Source organism: Barbus barbus (genome assembly GCF_936440315.1).
Source record: "Barbus barbus genome assembly, chromosome: 37".
NCBI classification, from domain to species: Eukaryota; Metazoa; Chordata; class Actinopteri; order Cypriniformes; family Cyprinidae; genus Barbus; species Barbus barbus.
The window spans coordinates 10,171,504-10,185,328 of record NC_136715.1 but is presented as its reverse complement, the minus strand read 5'-3'; the positions used below and the strand labels follow the sequence as shown (position 1 = coordinate 10,185,328).

General features: G+C 37.8%; 2 protein-coding genes across 2 annotated transcripts in view; both read right to left on the bottom strand.

Moving 5' to 3' along the window:
* LOC306857013 (chromodomain-helicase-DNA-binding protein 5-like) overlaps nucleotides 1-6,658 on the bottom strand; it is a gene marked incomplete at its 5' end in the record, with an annotated part of 53,792 nt that extends 47,134 nt beyond the window's left edge. Inside the window, 2 exons of the mRNA XM_079396629.1 lie at nucleotides 6,297-6,371; nucleotides 6,607-6,658. Of these exons, the coding sequence (XP_079252755.1) occupies nucleotides 6,297-6,371; nucleotides 6,607-6,658 (127 nt within the window). The remainder of the gene's footprint in view (nucleotides 1-6,296; nucleotides 6,372-6,606) is intronic.
* Nucleotides 6,659-7,752: 1,094 nt separating this feature from the next.
* On the bottom strand, nucleotides 7,753-13,287 carry LOC306857012 (large ribosomal subunit protein eL22-like). The gene is made up of 4 exons (XM_079396628.1): nucleotides 13,261-13,287; nucleotides 12,504-12,608; nucleotides 11,498-11,622; nucleotides 7,753-7,942 (listed from the first exon to the last, which is right to left on the bottom strand). Exons 1-4 carry the CDS (start codon nucleotides 13,270-13,272, stop codon nucleotides 7,801-7,803), a joined length of 384 nt encoding a protein of 127 aa, XP_079252754.1. The 5' UTR covers nucleotides 13,273-13,287; the 3' UTR covers nucleotides 7,753-7,800.
* Between the last annotated feature and the right edge of the window lie 538 nt (nucleotides 13,288-13,825).

The window sequence follows — 13,825 nt, the reverse complement described above, 5'->3', positions numbered from 1 at the left end:
ATAGAATTAAAATAAAACAATCAAGATGACACTGTAGTGCAGACATTAAGCTTTAATTCAAGTTCAAGGGGTTGAACAAATGTAAGGAATTACAACATTTTTATACACATTCCCTCATTTTCAGGGGCTCAAATGTAATTGGACAATCATAAATATATTTTGTTGAGAATCCTTTGCAGACAATGACTGCCTTAAGTCTGGAACTCATGGACATCACCAAAATTTTCCATCATTTACGTAATCTGCAGGCTGTCCATCACTTTAACAGATTACACTGAGGTGATCTATTGTAATTTATAACTGTAATTCCCACCCCTGTCCAGTTGTTGGTGAGTGTGTACCAGTGTAGCAGCAGAGCGCGGGATCATCAGCTCCAGAACAAAAATAAAACTGCCATGAGACTTTTGCTACGTGTTTGACTACGCACAGGCGAGTATCCACTAGTAAAGCAAAAGAGATGATCAGTTCAGTGCAGTGCTACTTCACTTGATCTTAGGTGTCTACAGTGATCTATCACGCCACATCAAAAAGTGCCAAAACAGTATTTATTGCTTGAATTTCCTAATATAATGGACAGAATTTGAAATCTCAGACTTTGTTTCATATCAAAAGTAACAATGCACAAAGCTTAGCCTATAGCGAATTATTAGATGGGAGTCACACTATATGTACAGTTAATCAGGTTGATCTTAGGTTGATCTAATCTGGCCTTGTTTGCACCTTGTGGTGAACCCTCTCTATTTGCTCTTGGGAAGTCTTCTCCTGATTGTACACTTTGACTACTGTACCGAATGGAGAGTGTTCTTCTCTTGGCTGGATGTTGTGAAAGGGCTTTTCTTTACCATAGAGAGGATCCTCCAATCATCCACCAGGCATTTTTATGTTGCCAGTGCATTTCTCAGAATGTAGCAAACTGTTGATTTGGCCACTCCAAATGTTCCTGCTATCTCTCTGATGGATTTGTTTTTGAAGCCTAACAATTGTCTCCTTCACTTGTATGGAGAGATCCTTTGACCACATGATGTGGGTTCACAGCAACAGCTTCCAAATGCAAATGGCACACTTAGAATCAATTCCAGAACTTTTACCTGCTTAATTGATGTAGACATAATGAAAGTTATGAGTCAACTGTCCAATTACTTATGGTCTTTTGAAAAAGGGGGGGGAGGTACTTATTAAAGAGCTTATTAAATTCATTAACCTTTCCTCCAATTTTGATGTGAATACTCTCAAATTAAAGATCAGAGTGTGCACCTATCTATCTCTTTCTGTCTGTTCTGCTGAGTGAAGAGAAGGCTCCTTCACTCCATTAGATGAAAAGCAAAGATTTTGTTGACACACTGAAAGGGGAGCGAAAGGAGAGAGGTGAGGTCTCTGCCACCTGCTGAACTGTGAATCTCTCACTGTAAACAAAAAACTACTGTCTGGCAGCGCATATTCGATGTAACACTTCAATGATGCCACGCTGTCAAAAAGGCTAAGCGATATGGGAAAAAAAGACATCAGGAAGGCATCATCTGCAACCGGAGCACTACGGTGCAACTCCTGCCGCCTGTCTATCATCAGCTCAGACAGCGGCCCATGATATATGCAGCGTGTGTGGTGGAGTCAATCAGCTAAAGCCCTGTCCCACAGCCCACCACGCCTCGTGGGAGCTGCCGGAGATGGGGCTTTCCCAGCCTCTTGGATGCTATCCTCGAAATCCACTTAACCTTCATTTAGCTGCCACTGTTTGAAGACTTCAACTCTGGTGAGAGCAGCCCCTGCACCGTTCAAGCCTCACTTGCAGCCCTATAGGGCATTTTGGGTATTTACTCAAGTAAAATACAGAGCTCCCCATCTCTCTGTCAGCCGCTGGGAGGTTTCTTCTTATTTCAATCTTCTGCAGCACATAAACAGAGCAGTTGCCTGCGAGACGACGGATATTTAGGGCAGTGCGTCAGCAGTACATCTCACAGGGAGGCTCTTTCATGCCGGCAGAATATGTCTGCTGCCTGCCAGGCGCATCAAGCTCACATCTCGTCTTCATTCATGTCTCACTTACAGTCGTGGTGATGCAACACAGCACTCTTGAAGTGAGGATATCGGCCAAAGGTTTTACATTGTCAACTTACATTTAAGCTCTTTAGATTTTGTCGTTGTACAGATTCATATTTTCATTCTAAATATGAATAGTTTGAAGTATATATATATTTTTTTATATTAAGGCACTTTATCCTATTCTTTTGCACTTTGGTGAAATTTCATATTTTTATTCAGTATATGCATACTAATAAGCTGAAGTGTATATATTTTTTTTCAATCCAATCCAATTCCAATTTAATATGCAAAGAAAATGTATGAATAATAAATCATCTGTAGCCTGATTTCCCCAAAACTATAGCTCTATTTTTGCATCCTGGACTCGCTGTAATAGGTAGTCACGTTTTGTGCCCATGTTCCCGAGTAAACAGAGCCTCGGCCAGGAACCGCCAGGTGTTTAGAAGCTGTGCTGCTGCCATTCGCTACTGGTAGCGGGCCTGAAAATGTCATGACTGCAGCCACACATTTGTGTGTCAGCTAAGCACGGACATTAGGGTAACTTTGACCTTGCAACAAGGGCTGGGTCAGTGCCGCACTCCATTAGAGATGGGATTCACGGCCGGTCTCGCTGTTAGGAAGAGGGACGTTTACAGGAAAACACATTAGCTGTCTGACAGACTGCGTATGTTAATAGTGCCCCCACCGTTAATGTGATGAGACAGCATGGTTGGAACACCCCCTCATTGAGACCTTCAAGTTTTATAGGCTGTGTCTAACTTTCTGAAGACTATATCCATTCTCTAGGTCCCAAGGCTGATTCACAAACCTTTGCTCTGCTTTACAAAGAGATACAGTGGCACAAATTGCAAGTACACAAGCAAAGCAGTCTCATATAACAAGAACAAAGCCATTGTAATTGAGTTTAGTTGCTATAATTATTTTATTCCAGCATGCATATGCTACACTGCAGTAATTTGTTGGTAAAATTTGCAAGATGTGTTAATTTGACACTCTGTGGAGTCTGATGCAGAGACTGATGACACATAGACATAAGCATGTGATGCAACAATGATTTACGTGCAAGCACAAACTCTAGCAAAGAAGAAGGGGTGTCAGCTTTCACAGTGCAGCTTCCAAAAATAGCCCCCACCGAACAGAGCAGCTCATGATAATCTTTCAGTTTCAAAGAATATGACTATGTAACAGAAAACCAGACTTCGAATGGTGGAAATCAAGAAGGGGGCAGAAAACACTCAAATGACTTTGGCTCAGCTTCACCCTAATGCATCCTAATGAGGATCCACATAAAAAGAAACTCTTGCTAGCATTGTTGGGTTATGACGAATGAATGAAACGGCAATAACAAGAACAAGGGATAAAATATAGAATGTTTTTCATTATGACTATGATGATTCTTTTCTTTTAAGAATAACTTAAAGGGATAGTCCACCAAGAAAATTCATTTACTCACCCTTATGTCCTTTCAAACCTGTACGAGATTCTTTCTTTTGCAGACAAAATTATAAAGAATTTTTTGAAGACATTTGTCAATATAATTCAGGTCAGTGAGGGCCAAAACAACATTTTCATTCCACTGAAAAAACACTGAAACAGTTTTCAAAATATCTTCTTTTTTGTGATTCACATTGTGATTCGGGTTTCAAACGATGTGAGATTTAGTAAATTACAGAATATAATTTGTGGGTAAACTATCCATAGAATCTGCTATTGATTTTGCAAATCTTTAGGAAAACGCCTCTATGTAGCCACTCCACTCCTTTGTTCCTGACGGGCACGCAAGGAATATGGACTCAAGTTGTAACAGTTTAAAACTAATGGATTAAAATGTGCATATCTTAACATAAGCGATGCACATCCATTAACCAAATCCAATGGAAGTGAAGTAACATTAAAAACCATGCAATTATTGAGCATACCACTGAAATGTTTTCATCGTAACATTTTTATAAATCATCTGTTTGTCTCTTTAAATCTGCGGTTAGGGTATGCACTAGTGATCCCTTCATTACTCCTGGCTGGGGGCAGCAGTCATGTGTTCTGCAGTGTTTGGATCATGCAGTGAACAGTCTTGATTGCAAATCTCAAACTGCATTTTCAATATACATCCTATTACTTTACTTATGCATGTTAGATTCACTATAATTCATTTAAAATATGCCTTTTCTTTATAGATAAGCCCGAGATGAACTGGATTGATTGTATGGGAATTATTATGCGGTGGTTCGCAATTAAATAACTTAATAGCTCATTTCACATCTTAAAAATTAGCTACATTTATTAATCTCACCAAAACATTCATCAAATACCTTGTTCTAATTTCAGCAAAGGAACCAGTGAAGGTGTTCTGGCCTGCAATCAAAGCAATCACAGTGAATGGGACTAAACAGCATAACCCAAAATCCTGGCCAGTCCTGCACTGCATAGATTTCTCATTTTTAGCACATACGGGGGCTTACTGTCTACGCAGAATGAGCACGCTGGCTCATGAATTATTTCTCAATTATTAATTCTTCTGCATATTGCACATTATTTCAAATCGTTTGCAGCCCTCAGCAGCGTTCATCTCAGCCATGTTACCTTACCGCCTCGTAAAAAAAGAAGGTAAATACGCGATTGGGGTGCAAATGAGATACTTGTGCTCAGGTCTGTCACGTGATTAATTCATGACTAATTCAGAGGCAACCTAGACCACGCTGTGAGCGAAAAACTATAAACGTATTGATTTTATTGAACTGAGGGCCGTGAATGTATAAAAGGCATGCAGGCAGAACGGAGTCTTAACTACACGGCTTCTCCATTACACCACTGAGAACCCTGTTCTCACAACCAATGGAGACCAATCTATCATTAATAATAATAATAATAAGACTGATGAGGTGCATGCCCTTCACCTAAACAGGAAGCATAAACAGAGTGAAATCATAAGGATACAGTAGTCACCAGCAGCGATTAACCCGTTGATAAGGTTGGGTTTGGAGTTAACCTTGAATGCAAAGGGGAGCATAATAATTGCCTTCATATTGCCTAAGAATGCATATGCAGCATCAACATAAAGTGTCACTTTTCAACAATAATTTTCTGTAAAGCAGCTGTTGCACAAAGCATCAGTTTCATACATTCACTTAAATTAAGCAAAGGCCCTTTTTTAGCAAACACACAGATAGAAAACATTTGATTGTAACAGGAAACAAATGTAAAAATTGTAAACCTGCTAATCTACAGTACAACCATACACTTACTAAATACATAAGGTAAAAGATATAACATTTTATTATAAATGACTGAAAATAAGTCAAAAGTCTTTTTATAATTGATAACTACAGGCTAAGCAGGACAATTCTGATCAACTCTATCGATATCAGTCCATTTTACAGCAACAAACACATTAATAATAAATCAAATATGTTAATATCATACAATGCCACATACCTTTAGGAAGCCAAAAATATAAAATCACCAAACCTATAAAATCATAGTAAAGTACTGACAGTCTTTACTGTAAATTTAACAAACCTTTTGTAAGATACTGTGGAGGCTGTCTTGGCTAAAGTCTGTGCCCCTCAAACAGACCACAGAGGCAGTGGATCATTGTAGCTGATGTTTTCCTGTCACACGTGGCTCTATCAAGCACATGCACTACTTTTCCAAGACAAAGTGACCACAGAGTAGCACTTTCACCATCAGCTCTTTAATATCAGCTAATGCCATAACACCTTTTCGGGGAAGCTGATTCTTTGTTTAGATCAGTTCTAAACAATGTATAAACCCCCCCATCTCCGTCTTGCATACATTTTTTTACAATGAGACTGCAGCATTGCCATGCACCAGACTTTATATTAAAACAGTCCATCAGATTTGGAAACCATTGTGCACAGTGAGTACAATATCAGAGCAGCCTGACTTGAAAGAGGAAAAAAAAGACAACGGGTGCATGCATAACTCATTTATATGCAAAGAAAAATGCGCATGTAAAAACAAACAGCCGGATGATGTTATACGAACAGCTACAGAGAACGATTTTATCTCAAAGAGAATCGCAGACAGATGGACAGCCGCGCTTTAGTGACTCAAATACAGTCGGACAGTGCGCTGTTATTTTTGGACGAACAGTGTCCGGAGTGAGAACAGAAGCTATTGAGACTATAATAAATCGCACGCGCGTCAAGCCCCTCTTCATCCGCATTCAACTAGGCGTAGCAGCGCAGTTGTGAAGGGCAGAACTCTCCCTCCCCTGTGACTCTTTACCCCCTCACCTGGCACGTCGTCCTCAAAATCCATATCGTCTTGCCCCTCATCTTCATTGCTTAGCGATCCGGGCATCTTTACCGCTTAACAAGAAAATCACATCCGAGATACAGGAATAAAGTCCTGAAACTTAACCCTCTGAATGCCCAGATTTTCAGGTTCAGAAGAGACGTCCACCGAGGGTGAGGATAATTTTCTTTTAATATGCTCTCAATAAAATAAAAGATGGCTGCCCAGTTTAAAAAAAAAAATTTCCTTTCTCCCTCTTCTCTATCCAAATCCTCCAGTCTGAAAATAAGAAAGAGACAAAAATGGAACACACATGCCCAGATTGTGACGTCTGGTCGGTTGCCATGGCAATCCATCCCATAGTTTCCCGACACAACTAGTTAGTGCTGTTCGCCTGGTCACTGGCTTAACTAGTAGTGAGAGCATTGCCCTTTTCCCGCTCAAGTTCGAGGAATGTGAGGTTATACAGGGAGACATACGGGAGAAAGTTGCCTCTCAATCGAGGGAAGAGCATAATAGGAACTTGAAAATTTTGTGCTGTTTTTTTTTTTTTTTTGTACAAATTGAGGTCGGACTAATTGAATATCCAAGGTCACGGCTGAACGTACATTTTTGACGACTTTGTTTTGAGATGTTTTAAAGGACTTAAAGGTACAGTTCACTCAAAAAACAATTGCCACCCTGACGTAGCTCCAAGCCTGTATGACGTGTGTCCCACGAGAAAAGACTTGCAGCCTCGGTCACCATTCACTCTCCTTTCATTTTCTTGACGTACACTGAAAGTAAACGGTGACTTGGGGCATTCTGCCTCATTTTGGGTGAACTAAAGCATGGTGAAGCCAGGTTTGTCTTATTTAAATTAAACGCTACTCCTTTAGAAAACAGGCATACTACTGGGGCGGTCTCTCCGCATATGCATGCATATATATATTAAACCCTCTAATTCATTTACTTGCTTCAGGACAACCGGAGAATTACGAGCCGTTGCCAAGGATACGGCAGAGAGACGCTCTACGTGATCAAGCCAGACAAAGACATTTAAAATAACCTCTGCTACACAATGCAAGAATCATTCAAAATAGCATAAACTGACTCAAGCAGATTTGTTTGGTCTCCCAGTCTAGTTCTTATGACATTAAGCTGGCCCAAACAGTTGAGCTCAAGCTTGGTAGACCAGCTAAAACTAGCAACCATTTTAGACTGGTATAGATGTTTCAGCATATCATGCAGGTTTTTCCCGATTAAAAGGACTCTCTGAACCCTATGAGTGCACAAACTTTGGTAGATAAATCCTATATGCAGTAAAATAAATAAGTAGTTAAAGGCTTCTTTGGCTCTAAAAATAGAAAGAAAATGCACAATTATAAATCAAATGGATTTATCCAGTACTCTTTTCCTCCCAGCAAAAGACAATGTTTTGAACATAATGCAATGAACACACCAGAAACAAGGAAACTGATTTCTTTTGAAATTTTATTGAATTTACAAAAGAGTGGCATGGATTTAATCTTCATCCTCCTCCTCCTCATCCTGGTTGATCTGGAAGTAGCGCAGCTCATAGCTCTCCTTGGTGTTCGCTACTACACGCAGCCAGTCACGCAGGTTGTTCTTCTTGAGATACTTCTTGGTAAGATACTTCAGGTACCTGAAAACAACAAACAGTTAAGTTTTAAATATTCCATATGGTTGCAACTGAGATAGTAATATGGTCATAAACACTAAGAATACCGGAGATGTTTCAATGTGCATTCAAAAATTACAAATACAGGTAATTCCAAACTCATAAATATAGATACAGGTTTTATAACTAACTGTCTTGTATTCCTACCACTTGGCTTGCTGGGTAAAACAAAAGACCCTTAAATTCTGCCTTGTGTAACAATCAATAAAGTTATCAAAAATATCTTAATTGAAAGGTACATAAAGCCTCCAATTATAAGGTGTAAAATTAGTAGTAGTGGTTCTCCTAACAGCTTTTAAAGCCCTTCTTATAAGGTCTTGCTTCTCAAACAAATATTCAACAAGAACAAGTAGTAAATGACATGCCATGACACTTTCTGAAAAGTTCATGCAATATTACAAAAGCAGCAACAACTACTTAAATATGCAATGTCTCATAAAAGCCTTGCATGAAACTTCACAAGTCATTAAACAAAAATCATAGTAATGTGTCCTAATTCCTAACTAAGTCACATCTGAGCAGATGAAATAGATGATATATACAAGGAGCAACTTTCAAAACGCTTTGCTATGTCCAAAACACTAACAATAATAAAGCTGGCACAGAAAGAAGCCTTTCCCATGGCCATGGCTTTCATGTGTTTAATAGTAAAGCTCTAAGCAGACTGGGATTCAGCATCAAATGAAATGCATGATTATAGTCTATATAACAAAAAATAATAATAATTTGAGCGTACCTAAACAAAAACATACATTTGATCGCAAGGTGCAAGTATGCTTCAGTTCATTGAAGAAATTAAGGACAAATGTAAAAAACCTCAAACCATTAACAGAACTATCAGTACAATACTTGCCCACTTTCAATTTGCAAAACATGTGGGCTGTTAGTCACAATGACGATGTACACGTCTTAAACTCTTCACTCTGGTGTGCACGTGTATGATTTAACAGCATTCTGACTGTGTGAACAGACAGGGACTGATTTATAGCGAGGAAACGATGTTCATTGACACATCTATTCAATTTAGACTACTAAAACTGATATCAAGATGGCAGACAATTTCTTTAGACAAAAATACTTAAAATATGTATAGCACCTTTCAATTCACCTTTAATAATCAAACATTTTACATCACCACAATACAGCAGTGAAACAACAGCTTGCATGCAATTGCAATCCAAGGAAAAACTGGGAATGAAAGTGTGCACACTGTGAGAAAAATAAGATCTTAAAGTGCCCCTATTATGGATTTTTACTAATTACATTTCATGCAGTGTGTAACAGCTCTAAGTGAATGAAAACATCCTGCAAAGTTTTAAATCTGAAAGTGCACCATGTATAAAGTTATTGTCTCTCAAAAGAAAGAGTCGACCCTGAATCATTGAAGAGAGTCGTTTTTAAAACGAATTCCAAGCCGTTTCTTGAAGTCAACATGAAACATTAGCATATTGCCCGCCCGCTTGGTCTTTTCACATGAGTCTGAATTAGGGGTGTGCGATATATATCGTCTGCGATAATATCGTAATTGTTTTAATGATGTGCAATTTGACAATAAGAGTATTTTGCAAAAACCAAACAAAACACCTACAAAGAGCACGCATACATTAGCCTACGTGGTGCACGTGTGTATTTAGAGTGTCTTTCACTCCATGATTCAGGCTATTAAAATGAAAAAAAAAAAAATGTATATATTTACGTATCATATAGTTAAAATCACACGAAGAGTGCCGTTTTTTCTTCAAAAATAAGCATGATTACAAGTATGATATTGACTTTATACAACAGTTCAATAAACAAGTTAATTAAGAGACTTCATATTGCCTGTTTTTGCTCCATTTCGCCAACAAAAAATAATTCCAAACAGCTACAGCACTGTTTTGCGTCTCTGAGCATCATGACGGTGTTTCGTGAATCAACCGTTAAATGATTCGGTTCAGTCACAATGACTCCGTTATTACCAGTGACTTTCTGCCACCTACTGGCGGTTTCAATTTAAAGCCTATTTTCATTTTTAAAATAATTTTAAATAACAGTATTCAATGTTTTGTTTAAAATGTCAAAAAATCATGCATTTGTAACTGGTTAAAGCACTCCATGTCCCTCTGAGCTGCATTAAATAGAGTGTAAATACATCTAAATGCCACTTCAAATGCAACTTCTGCAAAGATTCATTTTGATACTGGTTTCATTTGTTTGGTAACAGCCTAAATGTGCATTATCTTAACTGACTGATTAAATGTAACAATTTGACTCAAAATATGTACACTTTCAGAAAAAAGATTGCTTTATTAAAAGGTAAAAATCTATTTAAACTTAAATGAAAAGATGAATCACTGATGTGAATTGACCACACAGAATATGAAGAATATCAAAAACTGCAGCTGTCCACGGTAGTCAGATATCAGCACAATAACACACTCTGCAAAATATTGTCTAATTATAGTTATCGAAAAAATCCAAAAACATTAAGATATCTTTTTTTCAATATCACACACCCCTAGTCTGAATGAAAATGCAAATTTATTCTCTGCCACTAGGTGCAGCTTGGTAAACTAGCAGTTTCCCCAGTAACACTGTACACAAAGTAGCACTGTGCTCACAAACGCTGCTTTATCAGGCATTACAGGCATGATGAACTGAAAATGAGACCAATCACTGCAGATTAGCGTCAAAAATGAATCATTGAGCGAATCATTTGGGAGTCGTAGAGCAAATAAGGTAAAAGTAAATGCATATTATAAGACATTATATGAAAGTGTTTTCTGACCTTGCATGCATGTCAACCTGTTGTTGGGGACTCTCAAAACCAAAATATGAACTATTCATTACCTATAATAGGGGCACTTTAAAGGGATAGTTCACCCAAAAATTAAAATTATGTCATTAATTACTCACCCTCATGTCGTTCCAAGCCTGTAAGACTACCGTTCATCTTCAGAAAACACAGAGCTATTTTTGATGAATTCTGAGGGCTCTCTGACCCTCCCATAGACTGCAAGCATACTACCATGGTCAAGGCCCAGACATGGAGCAAGGACAATGGTAAAATAATCCATGTGACATCAGTGGTTCAACCGTAATTTTATGAAGCTACGAGAATACTTTTTGTGTGCAAAGAAAACAAAAATAACGACTTTATTAAACCTTGCTACGTTTCTGGGCCTTGACCGTGGTAGGACCCTTGCTGTTTATGGAAGGTCAGAGAGCTCTCGGAATTCATCAAATATCTTAATTTGAAGATGAACAGAGGTCTTACGGTTTTAGAACGACATGAGAGTGAGGAACTAATGACAGAATTTTCATTTTTGGGTGAACTATCCCTTTAATCAAAATTGCACTGGAAATAACAGGTAATTGCAATAAACTGTTTAAATTTTGTTTTTCTGTTTGGTAATGCATAAACTAAATTTCTCCATTCCATAATCTTAATGACATCTTCACTTTAACTGAACTAAATCTTTAATATTATAGTCAAAGAAATAAGTTTGCATGCATTTGGATCTCTAATCTCAGACTTACCTTTTAGAGAAGGGGACCTCGGATGTCACTGTGATTTTGCTCTTGCTCCTTTCAATGGAGACCACACCACCACCCAAGTTACCAGATTTACCATTTACTTTGATGCGCTCCTGAAGGAAATGTTCCTGCAGAGAGACAAATGCAGACATGCCAGATCACATAGAAATATAACCAAAAAATCATGAGCCCATTCTGACCCTAGTGCAGCTGTGATGCAATTAACAGTTATTTGTGGGGGGGGGGGGGGGTACATTTTTATTTTTAGTATTTAAACAAAAATTTAAAAATTCACACAAGACCAGTGGTTCCCAATCCCAGTCATGGATTTGCGCTGCCTGCAGCACCTTCACACACGGACATATACCTCTATAAATAAATACAATTTAAATTCACATCTTGCACACTTTAATGCCCTTTGAATAGAACATGTGCACTCGTTTCTAACAGAAATCATGGCAGAATATCCAGTGAAGTCCACTTCGCAGGGCACTTACGGTCGAATAGAACAAATTTGTACGTGATAAGAGATACATACAAAATATGCAGGGCAGGGGGCATGAGGACTGGGATTGGGAAATGCTGGACTAGACAATTAAGGACGCATTTGACGATCAGCATGAAGCGAGTCCATTATGCAAGTTTTTCTGGCCATTAACAGAATGGAAGAAACTGACAAACAACTAAAAGTTAGTTTTGTTATAGCTTGTCGTTTATGGGTAGTTCTATCTGAAATGGATCTCAATGATGGATCAACAAAAAACTTAAAATACGGCACCCATAAAGAATGCAGGAAAAAAGGAGTGATGTGCACATTGTATTCTTCATAATCAGAATTTCAACAAGTCTGCAGAAAAGCATTAGGCTCAAATATTGAAGAAAGCAGGAAATACAGCTTTGCATGTGTAAGATTTAGCAAATCACCCAAAATGTCTTTTTGATCAGGTAATCTGATTGGAGATTTCTGGTTCTGTGTGCACTCGGCATCAGATGATCAGTTTCTACTCACAAAGTTAGCAGCATCCATGATGCCATCCTCCACAGGATGGGTGCAGTCCAGGGTGAACTTTAGGACCTGCTTTTTCTTTTTCCCACCCTTGGTCACCTGCTTTTTCTATAAGATTCAAAAAGACACATATGGATGAAATCAACGACAATCAGTGGTGACAATAAAAAAAATGATAAGTGCTGAATTAATTAAAATACATCTACACTAAAGATAGGTGTCTATCATTCATTAAAATGAGCTCTAGCAAAACTGGAATCTGACAGTATACGTGACAACGACCCACGTTTACACATATTTAAAGGCAATAACGTTAACTAAATATATTTGAAAACTTTGGGGAAAATATGAAATTAAATCTTCAACGCAGCCATATCATTTTTGGGCTAAACTAGCTTCGTGGTTTCGAATCTTTGCTGGAGAAACTGATTTATAAACAAAATAACAAAGACACAGTTTGTCTGAATTTTCAATCTATAAAGTATCCTCAAAAACACGCAGTATATCGGCGTCGGTTCTATGGGAAATGCTAATCAGCTAACGGGTGGTTGCTACAACGTGGTTATTCACGAGCAGGCCTCGCTCCAAACGTCCAGTAAACAAACGCTTTAAAAAACACAACACTGATGCATATATACTTTCGTTAACCAAATTAATCAAATGCTCAATGGTTTAGCCTTAATCTCCAGTGGTTTCTGCAGGCTTAGAGGTACGTGACACACTGTATTTTATCGTTTTTCTTAAACTTGCTCGTACTCACAATCGGAGCCATGGCCGACAGTTTGGCAGAAAGGGAGAGGAGAAGGAGCGCATGCGCATTGAGAGCTTCCTGTTGTAATCTATTCCAGATCGAATCGATAGAATCCGTTATGCGGAGATTGATTCGTACAATCACTGGATCATGATAATATTTATTTCATTGAGTTTTATCTTTGATGGGCATAAAAAACAAAAAATCACTCAAAAGTCAAAAATTGCTTTCAATGTTTAACCTTGTATAATTTTACTCCTCTGGTCTATCCTATTAATTTGTTTGTTTTTAGTTTATTGTTTTTATTTATTTATTTTTTCATTTATTTGTTTATTTATTTATAAACTTTCTATCTTGTATTATTGTTTTGTATTTTGTTTGTGAGGATGTTGTGGTTATATGATTGCTATGAAGTATTTTGGCATTAATAATAATAATAATAAAAAAATGAATTGTACCAAATCATATCTTTTTCTCTCAATTGTTTACACAGGCCTATTGTAAGCACTTTTAATTATAAAATTGTTCATTTGTAATATATTAATAATATATTATAATATTAAAGAGAGAGAAT